At 40.2% G+C, this 27,426-nt stretch overlaps 1 protein-coding gene across 8 annotated transcripts in view; it reads left to right on the top strand.

The window, feature by feature from the left end:
- rbfox2 (RNA binding fox-1 homolog 2) overlaps positions 1-27,012 on the top strand; it is a 51,787-nt gene extending 24,775 nt beyond the window's left edge. For 2 of the 8 annotated variants that reach the window (XM_027133491.2, XM_027133497.2), the window contains 11 exons: positions 3,415-3,621; positions 5,154-5,318; positions 6,518-6,571; positions 9,202-9,294; positions 16,868-16,955; positions 17,826-17,897; positions 18,568-18,718; positions 20,217-20,259; positions 23,453-23,547; positions 23,642-23,723; positions 24,179-27,012. In XM_027133491.2, coding sequence (XP_026989292.1) covers positions 3,415-3,621; positions 5,154-5,318; positions 6,518-6,571; positions 9,202-9,294; positions 16,868-16,955; positions 17,826-17,897; positions 18,568-18,718; positions 20,217-20,259; positions 23,453-23,547; positions 23,642-23,723; positions 24,179-24,223 — 1,095 coding nt within the window. In that variant the 3' untranslated portion in view covers positions 24,224-27,012. Of the gene's footprint in view, positions 1-3,414; positions 3,622-5,153; positions 5,319-6,517; positions 6,572-9,201; positions 9,295-16,867; positions 16,956-17,825; positions 17,898-18,567; positions 18,719-20,216; positions 20,260-20,700; positions 20,744-23,452; positions 23,548-23,641; positions 23,817-24,178 lie in introns of those variants that run through there. The other 6 variants (XR_003438524.2, XM_027133493.2, XM_027133496.2 and 3 more) reach the window with 6 other exon arrangements.
- Positions 27,013-27,426: the final 414 nt, after the last annotated feature.

The following is a 27,426-nucleotide window of genomic DNA, read 5'->3' as shown; positions in this document are numbered from 1 at the left end:
CTCTCTCTCTCTCTCTCTCTCTCTCTCTCTCTCTCTCTCCATCTTTCTTCTTCTCTGTCCACACAGCACTGCCATGTAGGGAAGCGCTGCCTGTTTCACCATCTTGAAAGAATGTGCACTTGACAGCACAGATTTTCCTCCCCCCCCCCCCTCTGGTTTTCTCTCTCTATCTGCCTATTCCTCTTCTCCTCTTAATCTTTACTCTGCATCCTCTCTTCCTTTTCCTCTTCACGTTTCTCTCTTTTCTTTCTTCTTTTTTTTTCTTCAATGTGTGAAAATCACAAATCCTGTCTTCTCTCTATGCGCTGTCCATCTCCGCTTTCTGTACTTTCTCGTTATAGTGTCACTTCTCTTCAAATTATCTTTGTTCTCTCTCTCTCTCTCTCTCTCTCTCTCCCCTCTTTTACAGTACATGTGTATTCAGATCACCATAGTACTGATTTGTTTTCATAAGAGCACTTAGGCGTGTACTGAGCATGTGCGGAAAAACAGCCAGCGTGACTAATTTCTCGTATGCCTGCTAGTGAGATTCTTGATTCTGATTGGTCAGAAAGTGGTGTACATTTCTATAAGAGCAGAAAATAGTCAGTGTTCTAGGTTTCACGAGCTAGTATGCCAGCATCCATTTGTATATAGCTCATGTAAAAGGGAAGCAGCGCTGCTTTGTTTACTCGACACCGTGAGCAGCCACGTCGATTTGAATCCGCTTGCCGAACTTGGCGGGGTTTTTTTTTTGTGACTTCTCTACAACCCGTTTGATCGAATGCAGGCCAAATAATACAAATGCAGCTTAATTTTGAAAGCTAGGAAAAGAAAGGTTAGTGATGGGGTAACATTTGTTTACAGCTTTTTAAAGCTGCTATATAGGAAAGCATCATAGTGGCATTACCGCTACATTACTTGTAACTGTAAACAGATAAAAAAAAATTTATTTCATTATTGGATCCTATTTGCTGTGGAGCAAGATCGTTAAGACATCATGTTAAACTACCTTATGATACCTGGTTGTTGATGTATTTTCCTGAAACTGCCATGCACTATTGGCTTTTATGACTGATTTCTTAAACTCTCAAACTTTTTTAGTAATTGTAGAATCTGCAAACGATCTAACGAGCAAGTCCCTGTTTTTTTCTTTTCTTTTCGTGATGCCTTCCACCACCCAATGTCTCCGCACGTGTCTGTGTTCCATTACAGATAAAGTCACTCTGTGCTCGGTGGCACACTTGTCTAGTAGCAGGTGTTGTATGTCAGGGTGTGTGTGTGTGTGTGTGTGTGTGTGTGTGTGAGGAGCCAGGTGCTGTGTGTTCGGCCCGTGTGCACGCGTTGCACTGCTGGCTTTTCCTTCTCTGCGTCATGTGGAAGAGTATGTGTTGAGGCCATTTGCTCTTAATTATGCATGAGCTTCTTATGAATATTTAAAAGGTGCCTGAAAATTCTCGTCAATACAGAGGTCTGGGGCAAGATGGAGGAGAGCTGCTGATGAGGGAGAGAGGCAGACAACCAGGGATATTCCTGCAATGACCGAGATTTCTAAACACATCGAGTAGCTGATTGATTGATTAAAATTCCGAGTTTAGACTTAGCACTCGTTCTCGACTCCAAGCCTGAAAGCAGCCTCCATCCTTTCTTCTACTGATCGCGTTTCATCTCGCTCACAGATTCGGTTTAAGAGAACGTCAAGCCGAGCCGAGCTCGCCGCTCCAATCCGAGGAAAATAACTTCTAGCGCGGTTTAGAGGATGTGATGTAATTTGGCTTGACGCTTATTTATAGGGAAAAGCTTTCGCTTCAGTACGAAATATATTTTCCCTCAGGCGAGACAGCTGTGCTCATTAACGAATGTTCATTTCACCAGTTTCGAGGCTTCATTGTGTTTTGTTTCAAAGAAAAGAATCAGACGAGATTTTAATATTGTCGGAAAAGAAGTTTGTTGGATTTACTCAATTTACATGCGTACGCCAGTTCAACGCGATTGAGCTAAACAACATTAACACGATTAGTTTTTGTACATCTGGCAATAATTGACGGTGGATCTTTCAAAACCTGGCACAAAACCAAACACAGAGCTCGCACCTGAGCTGAGACCCAAGAACCGATGAGATTTCACAACGTAACTAGTTTACGTTATGTTTCTTAATGCTAGTTGTTAAACTTGTTTTGGTTTAGTATACAAGCATTAAAATCTTATCTCGTTGAGAAACGTGATTTTTATTTATTTATTTGTGTTTGTTTTTTTGTTTATTTAATCTGACCCGATACAATGTGGCGTAAACTTGGCACGTGTCATAATGCTAACAAACAACCGATGCAGTCTAGATGAACTTCTACAGCGTCTTCAGACGATACATGAATTCTGGTGAAACAAAGCACAAGCAGGGTTGCTAGCAAGAACAATATATAATGCAAATGCTGTCTAGACGAGACGAAATGTCTATTTTCCAGGTAAACTAACAGTTCTTACCCAGTTTGTTGTTTTTGATGATCAGCAAACACTCGCTGGATACACGGGAGTGCAAAGGACCGCAGCCGCCCGCGATCCATGCTAGCTGACGTAGCTAGAGTATAAAATCAGCTAGTTAACATAAGCAAAGGGTTTAGTAAGTATATCACATGACAGATATAATTGTTTGTGCGATTTGACAGCAATTATCATCCCTAAAAGCTGCCACGATATCCTGAGTATGTTTTGTTACTAGACTCAGTAACACTTAAATTATTTATTTATTTATTTTGCATATGACTCGTGTAGAAGTCCCCGACTTTACAGCTAAATATTATTATTACAGCCTCCTTGATTCTTCTTAATCCTGAGACGTGGGAGTTTCTGGACCCTTATTTAACCGATTGTTTAAGCATTTTTTTTCTTTTTAAATGATAAATTACAAACGGAAAAAATTAACATCACGGCCGATATCAAACGATCCAAAGGGTTCGTGTGTGTTTACGCCTTAATAGAGCAAATTTGATTCGTGATCCTTCTGGATTCACAGATTTAATTCGTTATTTAGAAGGAAGCGCGGTTAAAGCGACGGGCGTGAGACGAGAGCGCTAAACGAACAGAGATGGAGTGAGGCGTAAGGGTGAGACGGGGAGAAACGCAATAGGCTCAGCTTTCAGGCGCACTTCCTCCATCAGAAGCTTTTGTACGTTCATTAAGCGATTGCCTGAGTGCATTCTGTCTCTCACGCACACATCACTTTCCATGCGTTTGACGTCTCGTGTCTCTTGCACTCTTCTACCAGTTCATTTAAGCTGGCTCGGTTGTCTCTTCTGTTTCCTTCCTCCCTACATCACTCACTCACTCTCCCTCCCTCCCTCCTCCATCTTGACATTACTCTGTGGAGTGCCGTCCAGACAGCCAGTCTATTAACCCCACACAATCTCTCTTGTTTTTCTTCCCTTCTCTCTCTGTCAGGGTTCTCAGGATGCTATGGGGGCTCAGGAAGGCCTCGTCCCCCCACCGTACTCGTCCTTCCCTCCACCTCCCCCTCCACCGCCCCAGAACGGCTTGCCGCTGGACTTTGGAGGCAGCGGTATTTACCCCGCAGGGGGCCAGGGGCAAGTGGAGGCACCGGCAGGGATCACTAACCCCCCTTCGGCCCCTAGCACACTCAACACACAAGTGAGTGTTCTCACACGAGCTTTGGGGCATATGGTAAAGTAGGGGGCTGTTTGGTTAGCTTCACAAGGGGCATGAGGAGGTGACTTGATTGGCCTTTTCACACCTGTATGAGAACATCAGGCTTGCTAGACAGTGACGTTTTCACACAGCGCCCGATAAGCTTGGAATTGAGCTTAATCTCATAAAAGAAAAAGATCGATCCAGCGATGCTCTATTGACATCTCTAATGCACACGAGCTTGCTTTATTGCCCTCATAAGGGCGGCAGCATTGTTTCAGGAACAGACGGATGCTTATTTTATTGATCCAGTAAGAGGAAATGCATTGCATTATCGGAGCAGACACACAGTATGGCACATAAACACAGGACTGTATTTACTACTGGGAGAAAAGAAAACTGGTTCGTGTGAGTTACAGATCATCAACATCGTCGCATAAAAATAAAGCTTTACAGTTTATACCACAACGACGTTGAGGTCTCTATTCTGATTGGTCGATTAGCGTCGGTTAATAATAATAACAATAGCGTCCACAACAACACCACCGTACCAATAGTGTTTAGTGTCCGAAAGGTTTATTGCTGTAATGCCATCGTTTCTATGGTAACAACAAATTCATAAGCTTCATAATACTTCACGTAAACTCACTGTGTAAATGTTGATATGGTGACATTTTCTTTCACATTTATGGACGGAGTCTTCAGTGTCTGCGCTTCTGTTTTCTTCTTTCTTGCGACGAAGAACCTTGAGCTCGTAAAAAACCACCGTGCTTCGTTCAGCTCGAACAGGAGCGACCAAAGGGACCTACTGTTACTTAGCAAACCTTCCGATAACATTTACCGTAACTAGAAATGGATAAAAAGTACGACAGGCTTTTTTTTTTCACATTTTATACTTGAAGATCCAGTGTCATGATCCAGTGTCCAAACAGTTCCTGTGACCTTAACGTGAACTCCATGTGGGAACGTCCCAGCTTTTCAGTTCAGCCTGCCAAGACGCAATTAAGACCAATTCTTCTTGATTTTTAATTCATCCAGCCTACATTGGGTTAAGCCTAACCTTCAAGCCTAACTGGTTTCTGCTTTTTAAAAGACAGTGCTATTATTTGCATCCACTGCAATGTGTTGATGTTTTTCAGCAGTGGACATTTTGTAAATGAAGGATATTTATTTTTTGCATTAATGCCAATATTAAGAGAGAGTTATTGTGGGTAAGAACTGCTTTTTTTTAACACTAATGTTCACTGGTTGGATGAACAGAATTATGGGATTGCGACACTGCATTCAAGTTTCTTACTAATGCTTTTATCAAACAGGACAGACATTATTTTAAAACATGCAACACAGAAATGTTAAAGATGTCCATAATGCAAGTGTCCATTTTGACTTGTTAGGATAAAATGAATATTATAACACCTCTCTCTCTCTCTCTCTCTCTCTCTCTCTCTCTCTCTCTCTCTCTCTCTCTCTCTCTCTCCCTTTCTCTCTCCCTCCCTTTCTCTTGCACTCTATCTTTCTTTGTTTCTCTCTCCCAGTTATCAGACGGTTCCCCCCAGGCAGAGGGCCAGTGTGTATCCGGCGGCGGTTCAGGAGTATCGGGGGCCGAAGATTCCGCAGACGGGAAAGTCACCCCAAAACGCCTCCATGTCTCCAACATCCCCTTCCGTTTCCGAGACCCCGACCTGCGCCAAATGTTCGGGGTACGTTCATCACACACAATATCCACGTGTCTAACGACAAAGCCTTCTCTGTATTTTCACCAAAACAACTTGGTAGTGAACCGAGCGCGGGTGGCGGCAGCTTGGTAGCAATATCGCCATGACAACAGTTTGAACCATTGTTCAGAGAGGCAAGAACAGTGCAGGTGTAAGAATAACTGTGGAGATAAGAGCACAATAGAAAAACATCCCAGCGATCCATCAGGCAGCTGCAGAAGACCGATCGGTTTTATTCAGCAGAACATTCTCCGACGTTTGGATAGGACAAATCCTTCCTCAAATTCAGACACTGCTTATAAATCTCACATTTTTACATAGTGCATCTTAGGCAACTCCCACAGCAATTACATAATGCTTCAGCTTTCAAACCAGTGGAAATATGAGTCATTTCCTAAAAAAAGGTTCGAAACACCCTGACCGTGTCGGTAAAAAAGGCTTAACGGAACAGAGCTTTTGTTTCAGGGACGTTTTCTGGTGCAGTAAGCAGAAATGGAAAGAACAAAGAAAGGGGTTAATTCAGTGAGTAATGAACAACACTGCCCCCTTGTGCTGAGTAGTTCTGAATAAAACGGGGGAAAATATACTGTGAAGTAAAAAAAAGAAATACAGAAATTCATAATAATGGGGGTTAAATAATAAGAAAATAATATGAAATAAATTCTAAAATAGTTCAAATAATTACTTTGTTTTTAATTTCTACATAAGTAATATAAATGAATATTAGTAATGTACATGAAAATGAAAAAATAATAAACGGTATATAATTAAATCTTAAACTAATCCAAAACATGTGCAAAATAAACTAATTCAAATATTTCAAAGCAATATTAAGGAAAAAGGTGTAAATAAGCATAAGAATTTTTACATATTTTAAAACTTGATATAAAAGTAAGAAAACCGTAAATGGATTAAAAAAGAAAGGTGTATGAAAATGGATAGGAAAAAAAGGAAGGAAGCTAATTTAATGAAAGGCAGTGCTGACGCGTCCATCGCGCTCGGGCTGCATGTGAAAGGTGGAACGTTGATGCTGATGCTGGATGTTAGAACGTGACTGTCATTGCTTAGCAGTTGACCTCAGACCATGTCTCATCCTGCTGTTCGCTCACACACACACACACACACACACACACACACACACCCAGGCACAGAGTCTGATCTTTGTGCCGCTTTCTTCCTCACAGCAATTCGGGAAGATCCTGGATGTGGAGATCATCTTCAACGAGAGAGGCTCTAAGGTACGAGGCCCACACAGTGATTTTTTTTGTTGTTGTTTTTTTACACCACCGCCACCTGAGCGTGTTATATAAAAACACCACACTCGGTTTCAAATTGCAGCTCGCTCTTTTACGTCACACGCAGGACATACACGACTACCTCTGAAACTAAACCCTCTCTCTCTCTCTCTCTCTCTCTCTCTCTCTCTCTCTCTCTCTCTCTCTCTCTCTGTGTATCTCTCTCTCTCTCTCTCTCTCTCTCTCTCTCTCTCTCTCTCTGTATCTCTCACTCTCTCTCTCTCTCTCTCTCTTGCTCTCTCTCTCTCTCTCTCTCTCTCTCTCAGTATCTCTCTCTCTCTCTCTCTCTCTCTCTCTCTCTCTCTCAGTATCTCTCTTTCTTTCTCTCTCTCTCTCTCGGTCTGTCTTCATCTTTGTCTTTCTCTCTTGCTCTCTCTCTCGTGCTCTCTCTCACTCATTCTCTCTTTGTGTGTGTCTTTATCTTTCTGTCTTTCTTTCTCTCTTTCTCTCCCCCCCTCTCTCTGTCTCTCTTGCTCTCTCTAGCTTGCTCTTTCTCTCTTTCTCCCTCTCTCCTTCTCTCTCTCTCTTTGTGCATGTCTGCCTGCCTTTGTCTTTTTGTCTTTCTTTCTCTTTCTTGCTCTCTCTCACTCACACACACTTTTTTTTGTTAATATATGTTATGTTTACTGTGTAATCGTTTAGGCCTAAATTGTGATTAATATTATTATTTTTCTCAGTATTATTATTATAATTATTATTATTTAATTTTATTTTTACAAATATATATTTTTAACTTAATGCTTGATTAATATCCATATCAGGACACTTCTAATGTCAGTTTAAATCAGTTTAACTAAGAGACTTGGAGTGTAACCATGGTAACAAGCATTAAAACCTATTTAGGCCAGGGCCACTTTGGTGTCATCGTTGATGTTTTAGCTTTATATTTTTATATAGCAGTCTTTTAGTAACTAGAAGCATTAAAATATAAAATATAAAAAAATATAAAATAAAATATATTTTATTTTATATATTTTATAAATTATATTTTAAAATATAAAATTCAAATATAATTGTAATATATTAATATACAACAATACACATATTTTCTATTTTAATAATTCTATTCAATATTTATAACTTAAAACATTCTAAAATACAAAAATAATTAAAAATGTTAACATTTCTATTTTGTATATAAAAAATTTTATTTTGTAGACATGACAATCTTTTAAAAAGAATTGTGCAGCATTTCTGTAGTTTTGGTGCTTGGAGTATTTTTGACATGGATGAAATTATCTTAAATTTACTTACTGAGTATATTATCATATCGTCCAGTTCAATTTCTTCTTATTAATAAAATAATTAGCAAAGAAGGCTTTCGGTATCTGCACGCATAACACTCTGCTTTCCAGCTGATATCAGAGCTATTTATTCTATCGGCCGTTATCTTTTACACACCATAATCTATTATCAGCACTAGTCACCGGTAATGTAATATATATCTGATTACAGTAACTTCTGCTTCAGTGGCGTCTTGCTGCACACGGCCAGAAGATATCGCTTCATTAGATTAGTTCAGCAGGGCGTGGGGAAGCGGAATGAGATGTATCGACCGTCTCTTACAGAAGAATTCCTCTAGCTAAGTGGAGAGTCGTCCAGGTTTTGTTGTACAAAACCGCTACTGATGGAGCCAAATTACTGAGAGAGGAGAGCGTGCCTGTGTATTGGACTTTACTCCGCGTGGGTGCGTGAGGGATTCTGAAATGAAGCGCTGCACGTCCTTCTGACGGACAAACTGCCAAAGAGTGATAGAGAGAGAAAGATTTAAAGGTTAGCTTGTGCTAATGGCTGTTTAAGTGCTCACTTGTACAATAATATGTGACTCATTAGTAAGCTGCTGTGCTGGCAATAAGGGTGCGTGGAAATTCCTGGATTCACATAATAGTCAGGTCTAGCTGATACGAAAGGTTCCCGGAGCTGATAAGGATATCCTTAATGGCACGCTCAATAGGGATAAATTGTTTAAAATTTATCATTTTATTCTGAATTATATTCCAGTGAAGCTGTTTTGAGACCATTTCCAATGTTAAAAGCGACTGTTAGTTAATTACATTTAATTTAATAGTTCACAGACTTTATCAGTGAGGTTGCAAATGTGTCTGAAATACTAAGAAGAATGACCTAAAAGGTGAAGGAAGGAAACGTCTGCATTACCAATGGAAAAATAAACTGTGAGCCCAAGTTACAGAAGTGTTTAAACCTCTCCAGCTTACGATGGTAAAAACCTGCGAACATTAATCAACAACATCTGACCAATCTCAGTTGAGAATTCCGCAGCTCTGAGAATTACAAATATATGCAAGGCCATTCTCGGTTTCATGACAGATTGACATGACCGGTTGAAATGTTTTTATAAACTATTCCTCTTTTCTTTGTTAATACATACAGCATAAAAAGTGTGTACAGTTATAACATTTCACTTCCTGTTCCGGCTTTATAATCAGTCCTTGCCTCCAAGTTGTTTGTCATCTGTCGTCTCCCGTTGACGGATTTCGGACACAGCGTCCTGGAAGACGGAGTCCCTCGTCGATCGTTTCTGTCTTATTGACGCTGTCACTGTCGTCCCTCAGGGCTTCGGCTTCGTGACGTTCGAGAACAGCTCAGACGCAGAGAAAGCCCGCGAGAGGCTACACGGGACGATAGTGGAGGGCAGGAAGATAGAGGTGAGCTTTTCCAGTTTGACCCAATGATTCTTATGTCTTTGGCACCAGTGACCGATCGTGCTTTTCTAGTCCAGCATGCGTGTGTGTGGGTGTGTAAGGGTGGGTGATGGGTGTACACATGCTTTTTGGACTGAATGGACGGGTGAAGCATGTCCGGGAGCGTCGTTGGCATGTCGTCTTTGGAAAGCAGCTGCATGGCAGAATAAGTTGGACATGAACTGTTTGTATGAACGTGTTGGGTTCCTGCCTGCTCGGTTTGGTTTCCACTTGCTGCTAGGCTGAAACGATCTCCGTTACAAAGCATGCACGCAGACATGTGCTGATAATCACTTACCATCACGGCTGCGGCGTTCCCTAACCGACTGACAGTATTCTACACCTCGAAAGTGCTAAGATAACAACAGCTTAACTATAGCCTGGCTTTAATTTTGGACAAATTTAAAGGCTGCATCACATGCATCTCTCACCAGAGCTCATAATTTGGTTAAAACATATCTGTAGCAGAATGAGACACTGCCTACTTTAACTTTGGAGCAGTTCATCTTGCAATGACGTGAATCATCTTAGCTTTGCCGTTTACACTGTCGATCAGCCAAGACATGTTTGTGTATCAAAAGTTAGCGTTTTTTCCTTTTGGACTTGAGCTACAAGGCTAATAGTCAATACAAGCTAACTAGAGTATTAAACTAAAATAAAACTAAAATATAAACCAATACTTCACTGTTAACATTTCTACTGCTTTATTTTATATATATTACCACACAGCTTGAGTTAAAAAGTAGATAAAGAGATGCTTGATATTTAATTATAAGATATTTAAAAAAAGATTTTTTTAATTTGAGCTAGTAAGGCTAATTCAGCTAACAGTTGTTTGAAGAATATATCTAGCAAAATTCAGCTACTTTTTACAATACTTATTTGTTTTTACTGTTTTTTTTTTCTTTCTTTCATTTGTTACCTTTGACATTTTAAGGCATTAGATTTTAGACGAAAAATCTCTACCTTTTGAAATCTGTTACCGTGTTGTATTTATCCAGGCAGGTTGTGACGAACGCTAGCATTAACATTGTTTGCATCATCTCGTGCTACCTCGTGAGAGAATAGGCAGAGAAGCTACTGTTTTTGTTTTTGTTTTTATTTTTGTAGTTGTTAGCATTATCTAATACCAAACTGGTAGATTTCAAGAAGTATATGCTACATTAGCTTTGTAGCTCTTTATCACATTAAACTTTTCTTGGATGATCGACTTCCCCTAGGCTGAGAGAAGAAATTGTTTTGGTTTTAGCTGCCCACCTTGTTATATGTCGTTAGGTAATTAACATATTTAAATGATTATGTTTGAATTATCAGCACATGGCTACTTGCACGCTAATGTTTATTTGCGCATGCTGAAGAATGTTTTAGTCAGTCATGATCCTGGATTTGAACTGTTTCTTGCTCTTGCATTGTATTGCTGCTGTTTTTTTTTTTTTTTTTTTAAACCTGCTCTGAGTGTGTGTGTCTGTTCATTTTTTCCCTTATTTATGTTTTCTTTTTAACTAGCGGTATATGCCACTGATTCTTGAAGCTCATAAATGTACATGATGATTCCTGTTCACTGTCGCAGGCAGTGCCATAACGCTGGTTGGTTCTTCATTTTGCTTGTTTTGATTCTTCTTTTGTGGACTTTTCTAGAGGGTCGTCTCTTGCTTGAAGTGTGTAATTCTTTCTCCGTCTCAGTGACCTTTTTAACGCATGTGGAGTGTGTGTATGAGTGTGTGTGTGTGTGTGCGTGTGTGTGTGTGTGCGGAAATGGATTCTTTTCCTCTCCTTTTTCATAGACTCTCATGATTTTAGGTTGTTCACACGAGACGTCAGTGCTTAGGAGTGGATTGGCCTTTTTTCTTTTGAGATCACCAGAATGTTCTGCATGGTGTATTTTTTCCGAGGCTGTGTGTAGTCTTGTGTTTGGGGCACTGGGAGAGGGGGAGGAACTTTTAGTGATGGTGGCTGAATCTGTTGTTTGTCTTTTTAGAAGTGGTGTAGACATTTTTTTTCTTTTCTTTTTTTTTTTCTTTAAGTGCATGATGCCTGGAGGACTCTCTAGCTCCCCCTAGTGTCCATGGCTGCTTGTGTTGGCTGTAGCTGGCATGGGTCTCAGACACCCCCCTCCCCACACCAAATCCCCACTTCCTCTCCACCCTCTCTCCCTTAGCCATCCATCATACCCTACCCATGCGGCTCATGGGGAGAGGCCATTCTCGCGTCGGAGCTGGGTTTAGTTTTTGCATGACTTTTATTTTATTTTAATAAATTAATTAATTTATTTTTTAATCTTCCTGCTGATTGCTCCAGTAGAAAGTAGTAGAGATGAAGTTTCATTTTATTACATGTCTTCTTGAACAAATCATCACTTCTGTGGAAAAAAAAATCAAGGCTTTAAACTTTGGGTTTATGGTTTATTTATGAGCAATGGCATGTGCTCTTTTTGACTGAGCATTGCATTTTGTGGCAGTATTTTCCATCTTTTTTTTTGTTTGTTTTTGTTTTTTGTTTATTTATGTAAATGTTTGGGGGAGGGTTCGAGAGAGGCTTATGGTTGAGCTTATCTACCCTTTTGTTTCTCTCTCTCACTCTTTTTTTTTTCTTTCTCTTTCCCTATCTTTCCTTCATAGCCTTTTCTTTTCCATAGATCAGGTGCCTACTTAAAGTGGAACTGTCCTGTAACCCCTGTAAAAACTATATACCTGAAGGTGACCTGTAAAGCTGAAGAAGTCTTGATAACAGGAGTCAACAGAAAATACAGGCTGTGTGTTTAATCGTTCAAATAAGAGTGGCTACAAAGTACTAAGTAACTAACACTTTTTCCTGTTTTTGTTTTAATGTAAATGGTTAGCAATTAAGAATACACAGCGAGTGTGCAAAATGTGTTAATCACTTTTGAAGAGAATGCTGTGGTAAATGTTTTCTTACGAGCTAGCTAGCATCTAGCACAGCTTTCACTCAATCATTTATCACAGCAAATGTTTTGTTAAACGTCAGCAAGTTGTTGTTTCAATGTAATTGGCAAGTTGTATGGAAAATGCCGGAAAAAATAACTAGCTAACATTTACCACAGCCTTTTCTGGGATGATTTTTAATGAAAACACTCTTAAAAATGCTGGCAACATTTAACTAGTGAAATAACATTTAACCAAAGTGTTCTTGTGGTAAAAGAAGCATTTTTGGAAGAAATGCTGTGGTAAATGTTTGCTAACTATTTTTTTATTTTTAACTTTGTAGCTTATTAGCGAGCTAATACATAAGCAGTCGCTCTGAAATCATATTTTTTTTCTTCTTCTAGAGAATTCTGAGGCAAATCTCTAGTCAATGTATTATTATAAAGGTACAAGCACCTTGTCAGTGGAAAAGACACACCATAGTCTCTGTCTCTTTTGCTCGTTATCTATCTATCTATCTATCTATCTATCTATCTATCTATCTATCTATCTGTCTATCTATCTATCTATCTATCTATCTATCTATCTGTCTGTCTGTCTGTCTGTCTGTCTGTCTGTCTGTCTGTCTGTCTGTCTGTCTGTGTATATCTTCATTTCTCTCTCTCTGTCTATTTTTATCTGCTTTCTCCTATCAGTCTATCTGTATCTTTCTATGTTTTTTTCTTTCTTGCTCACTCATACCCTGCTCTAGCCTTCATCTTGTCTGTTGCACCATAAACCCCATGTTTATGCCTCAGAAGTCACCGTCTATACTTCTGCCTTGGATTATGTCATTTTGCTCTCACCCACTGCTCATACATGTCTGTTAGATGCGTCCATCCTTCTGTTTTTATCACTAGATTCACCCTTTGAGTCATCAGTAGAGTCTTCCTTCCACCTCCCTTTCTGCCTCGAGGCTGCTGTGTTCATGCATTTAGAACATGTATTTATGTGAAAGCACTGAATTATTCAGCGATGCGAGCTCTTCAAACACCGTAGTCACTTCATCCTATAAACAAGACTAACACACTGCCTGCTTGTTTCTTGGCCTTCCTGCTTTTAAATCCTCAGACGGTGACTTGCAATAAAATCATTCTAAAACGTACTCACCTTCCATTATTTTTAGTCCTTAAGTTTGTGCTTCTTTTGCTTCCCTGAGTTTTAATCCCTCTCTCAAATTCATTCATTCTTTTTTCCCTCTTTTTCTGTCTTTCTTGTTCTTCTCTCAAAACCTGATTGTCCTCTCATTATTTGTTATATTAGGATATTTTTTTTTTGCTTTGGCCATTAGCCTACTCTGTTCATATTAAATTTTTTTTTTTAATCCTAAAATTTTTTTCTTTCTGTTTCCCTGACGACTTCTGTGTTGTTGTTATTGTTATCGTTGTCAGTCTCCACGGTAACCGCTCGCGTGTCGTCATGCCGTTTCCTGGCACATGGTAAGTGTGTGTATGTACGGCTTCATTCCTGAACCACCCCCACAAACTCCAATCTCCTTCCCTTACACACCCCTCATTCCTCCTTCACCGCCTGCTAAAACCCACCTGACCTTCTCTGTGGTCTTTCGCTGAAGTTAGGGTTTCTACACCCACACGGTGTGCTTCATCACACAAAGGTCCATCAAATAACGATTTGGCACTCAGTCAGACGAACGAGCTCCATCCCACTCTGTTAAACAGTTGACATGGGATTGAGGGAGTTCTGGGGGGTGGGTAGGTGGGTGGATGGTGTTGTGTTGTGTAATAACGCTCACTGCTAATATACATGTATGTAATTACAAGTTTACCATGACCACAGCATTGCAAACGGTGGATAATAAAAGTGCATGTAAATTGATAGATCAGCTATTATTAATCAAAATCAACATTCAAAATGGAAACCTGTCTTTTCTTTCACGTTTTGTATCACGTCTGCATATTCCTTCAAATTTATTAAGTAAAGAACAGAATACGGTAGTTGTACAAAAACGGTGTCACTGGGTGATGACGCCGTTAGCACCCCAGTGTCTTTTTCAGTAACAGCTTGATTTATTCCTCTTAAACTACACAGATATTTGCCTGTGGTTAACCTCACATCGCTATTTTTATCCTTGTTTGGAAGTCGTCAATGAAGTGTGACGTCTGCAAGTTACCTCCTGTTCACAACACGGATTGTCAGTGACCATAAAACACCTCCTTTCATAAATGTTGTATTAACATTTAAAAAAGAAAGTGCCAACATGTCAACAATCACACTTTTATTTTTGTTTAATCACAACATGTTTTAGTTTGCTTATAATTAGACGAGGATTATGCTTTCCAAGTCCCTGTGTTAGCTGTTACTATAGAAACGATTATATCATATTATGCCGCTGTCCCAGAGAGCTAATTATCACCTTCTGACCAGTCAGCTTTGAGAATTCCGCAGCGCTGTGATATAATGTCAGATAGCCGGCTTATTCGAAGTATAATGAACCACTGTTTATAACCTACTGGCTGAATTTTGTCTTTTGTTGATAAAAAAGTGTAAAGAGAATCTCTTTAAGTGTCATCAATCCAGTTATGTAACCGTTCAGCCATCCGGCTTTAAACGCGGGTCGCTGTTAAAAAGCGCAGCTCGGTTTTATAACCGCTGCAGCAGCTATTTGCGCTGAACCCGGTGGGCGTCGTGCCATCACGTCTTCCACAATCGCACGTTAGCCACCTCTCTGAGGCGAATCCTGCTGCGATGTTTTATTCAACAGAGTGAAAGATCTCGAACAAAAAGAGGAATCTTTATTAAATTACAGCCATGTCTCACGTCTCGATCACCCGCCAAGGACCACAGGCTACTGAAAGAAATGATGTGCTCACCACCTCCTCCTACTCCATCTTCCTCTTCCTTCTTCCTTATCTGTCTGTCTCTCTCTCTCTCTTTCTCTCTCTCTCTTTCACTCTCACTCTCTCCCTCGCTCTGTCTCACTCTCATCACCATTAACACATAATCACTCCTCCCCCGCACTGACACGGCTGATGAGATTCTTCCAATAAATTCTTTCATCCCCCGCCCGCCCCGTCCATTTCTTCCCTCCGTCTCTCCATCCGTCCGTTTGTCCATCCTGTATGTTCTAATGAGCTCTACACATCAGCGAGTCGATTTCTCCCCAAAGACACATTTGGGATGTTTTTTACCCATCATCCATCTGCCCAACTCTGCCAACCGAGGAGCTGGTGAAGATATTGATTATTGTGTAGGATGAGAGTTGTGTACTCCCCTCCCCCCTCTACAAACACACACACACTCACACACACAGTGAAATTGTCTCTCAGGCGATATTACTCCCCTTATATTCACAGAGGGGTGATTTCTGTTTTTTTGTTGTTTTCTTTGGCTAAACCCAGAGCTTGTGTTTTGATCTTTTGTGAGTGTGTGTGTATGTGCGCGAGTGTGAGCGTGGTGTGTGTGATGACGGTGTTTGCATATTGGTCTTTGGTGTGTGACGGATCAGTGTCGATGCCTGCCAGTGTTTGGCCTTCATGATTTGATTTGTTGTCATGTGGCATATGCATCTCTCTCTCACACACTCTCTCACTCTCTCTTTTTATTCTCTTTCCCTTTCTCTCTCTTTTTTTTTTTGGTTCCTTTTGTTGCTCGCTCTCAGGAACCAATCACAAGCTTCCTTTCGTTTGACACACTCTGGCATTATAGTTTCATCTATCGCTCTTTCTCTTTGTCTTTCACATTCCTTATTATTTTCTAACATTCGTTGTTGTTTTTTATTTCTCCTCCTGTGCCCTTCTCTCTGAATGTGCACTGCGTTTATTTTATTTATTTTTTCCCCCCTCCTGCATCCCTTTCCCCCCCTCCTCTCTCTCCTGTTCTCTCTCTCTGTATTGAAGCGTTATGAAAGGGGGGTGAGGTCTGGGCTGCGAAGTGTTTTGATTGGTCCATATGCTGCATCCGATGCTTGCTGATTGGCTGGCGTTTGCTCATTCCCGGTCGTGTACCGAACCGTAATTGGCTGAATGTGATTGCGCTGAATGGTGTGCATTTTCTGAATCTCATCATGTTTGAATCTCCGTCTCTCTCTCTTGCTCCCTCTCTCCCTCTCTCCCTCTCTCTCTCTCTCTCTCTCTCTCTCTCTCTCTCTCTCTCTCTCTCTCTCTCACTCTCTCCCATTTTTTAGAGACGGATTGCACCGTTCGTTCCTTTGCTTTAAATGCGATTGATTTCTGGGTTTTTTGTGTTTGTTTATTGATTCTGTCTTGGATGACCAGTGGGGATGCCATGCATGACTGGGTAGGGGGCCTTTTAAGCAATATAAGGGAATATCATCGAGCTCACAATTTCTGCTTAACCTCCCAAATATCATCCCCAACCCAACGAAGGTCAAAGTTTCGGTCGATTCCTGTTTTATCATGTGCAGAGCTTAGTTTGAAAGAATAACTTAATACTAAAACCTCTTGTGCAAATTTCAGTTCTATCAGTTCCTACCCTCATAAATAATGAAAACACGAGTAAATGATGAATAATTGTTCAGTCTTAGTGCCGAACAGTATTGAATATGCAGAGTGAGTCAGTTGAATGTTATGATGTCTGTGGCGGCGGATCAGGGCGGTCACACTGAGCTGTTCCTCTGTCTGTCTGTCGGCGGCCAGGTGAACAACGCTACCGCTCGAGTGATGACCAATAAGAAGCTGGTCAGTCCATATGCTAACGGAGAGGGACTCAGCGCTCTGCCTTATGGTAAAGTACACACACACACACACACAGCCTGCTGTTTATTTAATGTTCGAGGTGCGACACTTGCAGATTAGCCGAAGACACGTTACGCAGAAAATTTGCTCAACATAATATTGGGGGGTGGGGTGGGGTGGTGGGTTGCTATCATGGTGTTGCAAACCAATCAAGAACAAGTGGGTAGGACCTGAACTTCCATCCATACATTTTCTGTACCCTGTCCTAGGAGACTCGGGACACAAGGTGGAGGGGGACATCCCAGACAGGGTGCCAATACTTATGCTTATGCTTTAATTTTCTATTTGCAATAATGTACGGTGCGTCATTTGGGACACTAAAGTGGACACTTTTTGACATACGCTTTAAAAAAAAAAAACACCTTCACATGACACTCCAGAGCTGCACCGCATGACACGAGTGAGTCTATCACCACAAGCCCCTACTTCATATCAGAATTTTATTCACTTAATATTACAGATGTCTCGCTTGGCAGTGATGTGATCCGTGTGAACTCGCTAGTTAGCTAGTAAAGGTGTAGGACAATGCAGACACTTCCGGAAGGCTTTCTTTCTTCAGCTGGGAATCCACAAGCCTCTTTTTTTTTATTTATAAATATATATACATTTATGGTCATTTTTCCAGTTCCCCTCCACAGCAGCTACTAATAATGAAGAATGATTAGTTAATATTGCTCTGTTTCTTCATCATTACTAACTAGACAACATGGCCAGTTATGCCATCTTGGATAGCTGCGTAATCTTTGGCTCTTAAAACTCAAGCTCTACTCGTATGACGAAACCTTTTCCTAAGAATGTAACCGCATTTAAAAGCAAGTTCTTTTCCCCCAATTTTTTTTGTTTTTCCCCTTGTCCCTAGTAGCTGGGTGGAAGCTGAGCCCCATGGTGGGTGCGATGTACGGGCCAGAACTCTACGCAGGTGAGGCGTTGGGTATGTGCTGCCTAATTACACATCTCTCCAGCGATTTCTGTGTGTTCCTCTGTGTGTCTTGCTTCTTTCTGTAACGGGAGCTTAGAAATAACGTCACATTTACACATTTCCCCTTTTACATCATCCAAAATGTGATGGACATACAGTTTTTGCTAAAAGGCTAATAAAGCTGACAGGAAATTGAGGAGCCTTCTGTTCTCACATGTTATAACAGTTTCTGTAATCTTAAATAACGTTCTCTGCCTCATTTCTCGTATAATACATTATATATTTCATATAACTTGTCTTTATAGTATGTGATGTTAGAAGAAAAGATTTAACTATCCGGTTTTGCCTAGAAAAGGCTCACCTTTCTCTCAGGGTTTATTTGTCTTCTCATAGTCTTATATTTTCTTGTCAGCATCATCCATATTTTATTCCGAGCTGCTTTGTGAATTTAAAAGCTCTTTACAGAGTCAGTCGACTTCATCTCAGCTTTGTCGCTTTATTAGTCTTTTAGCTCGAGTGCAAAACACAAATAAAGACACCAAAAAAGCTATAGGGAGCATTGTGCCAATGGCATTTTTGCCCGGACTTTGTCTCATCTGCCAGCTTTATCGGTTCAACACCTTCGAAATTAAACCAGTAGGCTTTTTTTTTTTTGGGAATAAACTGACTTTCTGTCTCTCAGTTCCAGGGTTCCCGTACCCCACGGCGGCGGCGGCGGCAGCAGCCACCACTGCTGCAACCTTCAGGGGCGCTCACCTGCGGGGTCGCGGCCGGCCCGTTTATGGCACTGTGCGCGCAGCCATACCGCAGCCTGCAATTCCGGCATACCCAGGGTACGACACATGCACACACGCGCACACACTTCCTTTCTCTGTAGCTTCATTAGCTTTCATTTTGACCAGATTTCCCAGTTCGCCCAGATTTAACACACACTCCTAAGCGCTGCTCGTAATTAGCTGAACGAGGAGTGTTGCAGAAGATAGGATGTTCTCTACGGGAAATTCTTCTTTGATGCATTTTACACTAGGCATGTCACATAGCTCATCTACGAGTAGCAGTCACAGCGCACAGGATTTTTAATCGATTCAACCTTGTGAAAGCTAATTAAAGGAAATGTAGTACACTAAAATGCAACGTATGCCATTTTCCCCACTTACCTCAAATGTAGTAGAGATAGTTAGCAGGAACGGCTGTAGATTGTTTCTTTGGTTTAATGCTGGAGCTGTAAGCTGAATGCAGCTAACAAATGTTCACCTAGCAATTAAGCTGACCATCTGTTATACGTATGAAATGACACATAGCTACGATGCCAGCGATGGTGAAAGGTCTGAATGGTGATTGTTTTTTTTTATTGTATGCGAATTAGCTGTAACGCGCCAAAGCAACAAATCCAGTTTCAGTTACGTCTCTCTTAGTTCCCACATGGAATTTGTTTCCATTTGCTGTATAAGGAATAGAGATCACTGGAGCCTTTACTGGTACTACAGCTAGGTTGCTTTGCTAATCGAGCTAGTACAAAGTCCTGTCATTAAATGTGTACAGAGACTACAGAAAAAAATAAAGCCTGCTAATATGATTCACTGAAAATATCGTGGATGAGAGAGGGACGGGGTCGCATTAGCCTCGTAGCTTCAGCGTGAAACCAAAGTAAACAGTAAACGTAGTGCTTATGTTTGAGGTAAGTGGGAAAACCGTGCAGTAGGGATTTTTACCTAGACGCCATATTCCCTTATCCGTTAATATTACAGATTAAAACAGGAAGTTTGTTAGTTTTTTTGCACTCTGATGATTTGTGCATGTTGCATGTTGTTATTATTGGGGTGCTGTGCTTTTCAAATCCAAACAAAATGCTGATCACCGAATTATCACCAAAAAAAAATGCCATTTTCATCAACGTTGCCGTTATCCCCCATCCCCTCCCCACCCCACAGCTGAGTGCTTTAAACCCTGACTGATGAAAGTGGCATTTTTACTGTGCACTGCATGTGTGTGTACTAATTTCCTCACGTCTTTTTCTCTCTCTCTCCCACACTGTTTTTCCTTTTCCCTCTGTCCATCATCATCTCTTGCCTCTCCTCACATGGCCTCTCGGTGGCACTCTTTCCTTGCGTTTGCTATTATTTTCTCTCCATTCATCCTGTCATCTTCCTGCCTTTCCTTGTCCTCTTCCCCGCCTTTTTGCCCTCTCTCCATCTTTCTCACTCTCGACACTCCTTCTATCTGTCTTTCTCTCTTTGTCCCTCTTCCTTGCCTTCTCTCTCTCTCTCTCTCTCTCTCTCTCTCTCTCTCTCTCTCTCTCTCTCTCTCTCTCTCTCTCTCTCTCCCTCCCAGCGTGGTGTACCAGGATGGTTTCTATGGGCCCGCAGACCTCTATGTAAGTATTGTTCCCTCTCTCTCCTTCTCTCTTTCTCCTCATCCTCCTCTCTTTCTCCTTCACTCTGAGTCAGAGTGGTTTGCAGGATGTGTGACTGCGAGCGGCACAGAGTCGTCTCATTCGGATCAGCAGGCCAGCCATTTTTTTTCCCCCTCTTAAAGGGTTAACACACTATTTTACTACTTCAACAACAACATCAAATCTTTCAGTGTCCTTTATTAAATGTAGAAATCTGATCGCCAGGCAAAGCAGAGGTCAAACTGCAGTTCGACGAATAGACGGCTCTGTGTGTGTGTACGAGAGGCATGAACCTGAGCGTCTCTGTGTATTTGTGTGTGAGTGAGTGTGAGAACGACTGAGTGCCTGCCTGTGTGTTTGTGTGTGTGAGTGTGTTTGTGTGTGTGTCCAGGTTGACGATAGCTCTTTCTGTTCTCCCCGTAGAATAGTGTTTCAGGACTCTGTGGTTAGTAGCAGATTGCCGCAGGTAGGGTTTCTTTGACGGATAGTGTGCATCTCTCGTTCTGACTGACTGATTTATCAATTAATAAATTTGTTTGACATATTGATTGTTTGAGATTGTTAATGCGTTTCTGTTTCCCTACTAACTCACTGCAATCTGACATGGGTGAAGGGAAGGGGGAGAAAATCATCCAGCATATGAATTGGTTTCAGCTTGCCTTTCCACTCATGCGAGGGAAAAAATAAAAAATAAAAAGATTACGGTCCTGTCTGTTCAAAGGTAAATTGTAAAAAAAAAAAGTGAAAACTTGGTTTATAGTACAAGTTTGTTACAGGTAGGCATGTGCCGATATTGTGTGTGTGTTTTTTTTTTTATTGCATTAAAAAAATTGACTTTATTTTTGCTTATATAAAACAATTGCAGCTTCACTCATTGGCCATACTACGAGTCCTGCTGAATCAAAGCATACTGAACTGAATCATCCTGAACCGATCCGTATTTCTAAATTGATTTCATTGAACAAAAATACTATATTGTACTAAATCGGTTGCTCCACTGAAGGAAATCACATTGTAGTGAAGCGTGCTGAACCGAATTGCATTGAACTGAATCTTATTGAGCTGAATCGAACTGAACCAAAACACAATGAATTGAATCGTACCGAACCAAATTATATTGCTATGAATTATATCGTGCTAAAAACTTGCTGAATCGAATCATACTGAACTGAAAGGTACGAATTTGGTTCCTACTTAAGTCCTATTGATCTCAGTCACATCGAACCAGAGCTTACCGAATCGAATTGTACTGAACTGAATCATGAACTGAATCATTCTGAACCGAAGCGCACTGATTTTAATTATCCCCGACCGATTCATTTTGAAATGAATTATGTTGAACCAAAACCTTCTAAATTGAATCATACTGAACTGAATCATACTCAGTTGGTTTCTTCTTAAATCCTACTGAAGTAAATATCCCTGAACTAAAGCCTACTGAACCGAATTGTCCTTTTTCAGGATCTCTACTCACTGATCATGTGACCGAACATAGAGTGCCTTAAACCACATGAACACTAGCTTGCACACTTATTTTTAATCTGGTTATTGAACCTAAATATCCTTCAGAAAAAAATTGGGCAAATAAAAATTCAGCTAGTCTTAGAAGCACCTGATTTGTCTACTTCCTGTATTCTGGTCATTTTCTCAACTCTAAGCGCTACTGTAGTTCTCTAAAAGTTTGTGTAACGAGCGATTTATCAGCACATGCCTAATTCCACGTTTCACACTCAATCCCATTCTAGCACCATTTCCAAATATACATCTTTTCCAAATGTGTGGAGTTTTCCAGCAGAAATCAGATCTGGGTCCACCGCGCTCTTAGATCATTAGCTGCAGAGAAATCATTGTGTGATTCTGACCCCTTCCCAGAATCTCCCCGTATCTCTGTCTCACTGTGGCATGCTGACTGGAACAGTGTTGGCATGCAGGCACACTTACCGCCCTTAGATACCTGCTCTCACCTCCCTCTATCCCTCCCTCTATCCCTGTCTCTCCTCCTTTATCTCTCACTCTCTCTCAATCTCACTCTCTCTCTCCCTCTCCCCCCCTCTCTCTCTTTCTTCTTTCATTATGTATCTAATCTTTGATTCCTTTCTGTCTGTCTTTCTCTCTCTCTCTCTCTCTCTCTCCTTTTTCTTTTTCTTTCTCCTTTCATTGTGTATCTAATCTTTGATTCCTTTCTGTCTTTCTCTCTCTTCTTTCTTTCTTTTTTTTCTCTCTCTATCTCTCCTTTCTTTCTCTCTCTCTCCCTCCCTCCCCCCTCTCTCTCTTCTTTCATTGTGTATCTAATCTTTGATTCCTTTCTGTCTCTCTCTCTCTCTCTCTCTCTCTCTCTCTGTCTCTCCCTCTCTTTCTTCCTCTCTCTCTCTCTTTCTCTCTCTCTCTCCCTCCCCCCTTCCCCCTGCTGTCCCCACCATCCCAGCAGGTGTGTGGTGGAATGTGGGAGTTTTACTTGATTGGCTCTAGGGTAGAATGCAGTGGTGTAATTGGCAGAAATCGCTTGTTTGTTTTTTGTTTGTTTTTTTTTTAAATTGGTTTTGTTTTTCTATTAATTTGTTTATGTTCAGTTTTGGGGTGCATGCTGTCTGTATGCGTGTCTGTCTGTCTGTCTGTCCAACTGTCTCTGTCTGTCTGTGTGGTTGTGGTGTTACGAGTGTGAATGAACGTTTCCCTCAATCTCACTGTTTCTGACTGTCCGTGTGTCCTGGCACCAGTAAAATGACTTGCTCACCCTTTGTTGTGTGGAGCGTTGCATTGGGAGTTTGGGGAGGGTGAGATGTGGCACTCAGGCTGCACACGTAATTCTGACTGATTTCGGTTTGTGTCTTCCTCATCGACAAAAAAAAAAAAAGTCAACATGGTGCTTTCCTTTGTTTGGTTTTTTTGGCATGATGTAATAAGCGAGTTTGGAGGTAATCCCATGGCCGTAATTTGCCAGTGAGGAAGAGACACACTCGCAGCTAAAACATTAAAAATCCAGCTCTGTTTACAGAATGTGGTTTGCATTTGATCATTAATGGCAGTTTGCTTGTTATTGGATATTGTATCATGGCTAACACCTAATATGTGTTTCTTCTACCAAGCTACATTATTTAAACTACTGTGGGTGCAACCTGATGTTTGTCTTTCTCTCTCTCTTTCTCTCTCTCTCTCTTTCTCTCTTTTTCTATAGGGTGGTTATGCGGCGTATCGCTACGCCCAGCCCACCGCTGTAGCAGGTCCGACAGCAGCAGCGGCAGCGGCCGCTGCAGCAGCCTATAGTGACAGGTTAGCATCTGTACAGCTGTTTCAGAAGGTAGCACATGTCTGCCCTAGACCCTTTGTTGATTATACTGAGAGGAAAACAAATTCTGTGTTTCAGTTACGGCCGAGTGTATGCGGCAGATCCCTACGCTACAGCGCTAGCAGCACCCACGGCTGCAGCATACGGAGTGGGCGCAATGGTACGGCAAGCCTCATTAGCGATGTTTCGATGTTATCGTTTTTGAGTAAAAGGTCTCACCTCTACACACCTTTTAATTAAAAAAATAAATAAATCTTCTGCGTCGTCCTTCAACCCCTGAGCTACCGTCCAGCCCGGTATACATTCCAGTTTTTACCCCAGACAAGAGATTTCTGTTATCTCACTCTCTGGAAATAGTACAACCTCTAAATGTCTCCCTAAAAATATTTTTTTCTTTTCTGATTTAAATCTAGTCCTTAAAGGTGAAATGAAAGGGATTTGATTTCTACTGTGATGTGTGGTTTTTGGTCATAAGCCTCACTCCTACTTTATACGTTCTATATCCTTTTCCTTTAAGAAAACAGGAAATGTAATTTTCTCTAACAGCATCAACATTGATATGGTGTTAACCTGTTGTTGTCTCTTTGACCCACAACCACCCCCTCCCCTTCCCAGGCCACTCTCTATCGGGGCGGATACAGCAGGTTTTCTCCTTACTAACCTCCAGAAACCTCTCCGCTCCACCGACTTCACCCAAACTTTTACCAACAGCCGGTCTCTTAGGAGTCCTTTTTTTTTTTGTGGACAAAAAAAAAAAATTTACAAAACGAAAACACACACCGCTTAAGCATAAATACTTGAGAAAGGAAAGTACATCACTACAAGTGGGTTTTTAAAAAAAAAATCAAATTTAAAAATCACATACATAGAAGTAACTTTACAAGGCGAGCGAGACGCTGACCAAGGAATTGCACGACTGAGAAAAAAAAATATAAATTGTATTCTTTCCTTCTTTGGCACGTTTCTCTGCACATATGCATGCAGTACTGGCTCTAGAGGAACGGTTCTAGCGGCCAACAAACTCCATGTGCACAGAGCGTCCGGACTACGGCGGGCAAAGTTTGTACATCGCTCTTCTACTACTACATCACACTACATTATCCCCAGCCCTAGCAAAGAAGCCTGCCCACTTCACCACAACGACTGTAAGAGGATCACAGGACAAACAGAAACCCGCACGTTCTTTCCTTAATAGAGGAACCGACAAAATACCACACGAAAGGAGACGACTGTGTGAAGTGGTGTTTTTTTTTTTTGTTTTTTTTTTTTGTTTTTCCTCATAAAGAAATAAAAAAAGGACCGGGATGTGAAACAAAATCGACAGCTGTTACGGATCCCCGGGATTCTCCTCACGCATACGGGACGATGTGTCATAAAATAACCCACAGAAAACCTTGCTTAGATTTTTGTGCTTCTTCTTCTTTCTTTTTTTTTTTTTTCCTTTATTTTTTGGGGTGTTCAAATGACCTCCTGCTTTCCGAGTCTTTTTTTTTTTAAAAGACTTACCTTTAAAATTGAATAGTATCAATATGCAAATAAACTAGCTTAGAACAAAAATGTTACCAAACTTCATTATTATTATTATTATTATTATTATTATTATTAGACCATTTCTTTAACATGCCGTCCCTGTGACCTGTTGACTCCTACTTAAATGCGGAGGTTATATCATGAAATTATCGAAATGTAACACTATATAACACGATTACGTTTAGAGGAAGAAGAAAAAACGCACACTTAAGAATTTTTATACAATTTGTTGGATTGGATTTTGGGCTTCTGAGTCCTTTTTACAAGAATTGTCGTGCTGTCAGATATGCAACTTGCGTCATTTTTTCAACAGGGTGTGCAGCAAGTGATGAAACCTTTGGATATTTTAAAGTCGTTAAACTACATAGTATTTTTATTTTTGTTTTTTTGTTTTTTTTTCTTCTCGCTTCTTTACATGTATTTACTCTTATCTTCTGAATATCGATATTATGTCTTATGAATTTTTGGTTCCAAAGATTTTTGTGAAGCACATTTTTTTGTTTTGTTTGTTTTTTTGTTTATATGTATGAGCCTATGGCCATTTTTGTTGTTTGCCTTGTTTCATTTTTGTATCAATAGATTTTACTGTTTGCTTTTTTTTTTGAAGTGACTTAAAAAAAAAATCCAAAAAAAAAAAAAAAAATGGTTTGAACCGAAATGGATTTTGCAGTGTCTGCTGTGCCATCGACATCCAGTTTCCAGCGTAATTTATTACCAAACCTATCAGTCAGATATAAGCAGGTTATTCTGTGGTCAGGATTAATCAGTGTACGTGCTTCGTTCCGAGTCGTGTATCAGTACTTTCTGTGCTGGAATTGTTGGAAAAGCATGAAAAACCCAAGCTACCGGGTATTAATTAATGTGTATGGATTCGCCCGTTATTAAAAAAAACAATAAAATAAATATATATATATATATATATATATATTTCAGCAGTGTTGCCTAGCAACGGTCAGCACCTATACCGTAAGTTAATACTAGAATACATTTCGTACTTAACCCTTTTTTTTTTTTTTTTTTTTTTGGTTTTGTTTTTTTTTTGTTTTGTGTATAATGTAAGGGTTGAATTATATTCCACTGCGCCAAGCAAGTCCTGGAAGTGGAACATTTATTAAGTTTTAAAGAATTTTTCCTTGTTCTCTCTCTCTCTGGAAAACCATTGAGATAGAAGGGTGTTAACTTTTTTTTTTTTGCTGTCCTTTAGGTACTTTGCAGCCTATGCACTACGTTTCCTCAGTGTTATCAAGAAAATTTAAGACGTCATTAGCTGCGATCGACCTCTCCCTCTTTTTTTTTTTTTTTTTTTTTTTTTTCTTTTTCTTTTTTGCTTCGACTCTTCCAAGATCTGTGTCGGATAAATCTGGATGGATTTGTTCCTTTTTATTATTATTATTTTTTTTTTTCATAGCCTTCCTATGTGTATAGTGACTAAAGTGCTACTGTTAAAACAGTAGTCCAAAGCCAGACAAGTTTTAGACTCATTTCAGTCCAGTGATATTTATTAGTGAATTCCATCCCACAAATCAAACTGAGAGAGGAATTCCGATTGGAAATCCGGGTCAGGAATCGGATAGAATCCTGACGAAGAGCACGCAAGTCTAGAAATGTTGGATGGTCTTATAGAGCACAGGTTTCTAATAACGTTCAGCTGTACAGTCAGGGTGGGAATGAAACAAGCTGCCACCTTCGGCAGAGTCCCAATCCTATCCTATATCTCCTTTCCATCTTTGCACATTATTATATAATACATGTTGTGCATATTATCCTTTAGTTTACAATGTGAGTGTGTTTTCGGTTTGAACTCTTCCTCTCTGCATACTCGGATGCCATTCGTGATGTAATTTGTATCTGAATGTCCATATAAACTGTTTTTTTTTTTTTTGTTTGTTTTTTTTAAATATATGCACAAATGAGTTTGAGTTTTTGTCTTTGGGAAAGTTATTTCAGCTGCAAGTATTAAAATTTAGCATGTGTTTTTTCTTTTCTTTTTTTTTTTTGTTTGTAAAATTAAATAATTTTAGGAAAATTCATTTTATTGTGCAAAACAAATAATTGCACCAGTGTTGATTTTGAATTTGAGTTTAAATTTAGTCATAGTCTCTTTAAAAAAAAATTAATTAAAATTAAAAATAGTAATAATAATATAATAATCTAGTTAGAAATATAACTAGTCCGATCCTCACCACCACCCCCATATGTTTGGTGGGTTGGAGAAACAATATCAATTATTTAAAAAAAAAAAAAAGTTTTGTTCAAAATGGAGTTTTTCAACCTGGAACATATCCAAATATCTACTTTAAAAAATATGTTCATCTATAAAATGGTGTTAAAAT

The sequence above is a fragment of the Tachysurus fulvidraco genome, chromosome 5 (assembly GCF_022655615.1).
Source record: "Tachysurus fulvidraco isolate hzauxx_2018 chromosome 5, HZAU_PFXX_2.0, whole genome shotgun sequence".
Classification (NCBI taxonomy): domain Eukaryota; kingdom Metazoa; phylum Chordata; class Actinopteri; order Siluriformes; family Bagridae; genus Tachysurus; species Tachysurus fulvidraco.
Note: the sequence above shows the minus strand (reverse complement) of the source record. Positions and strands in the feature narration are given on the sequence as shown.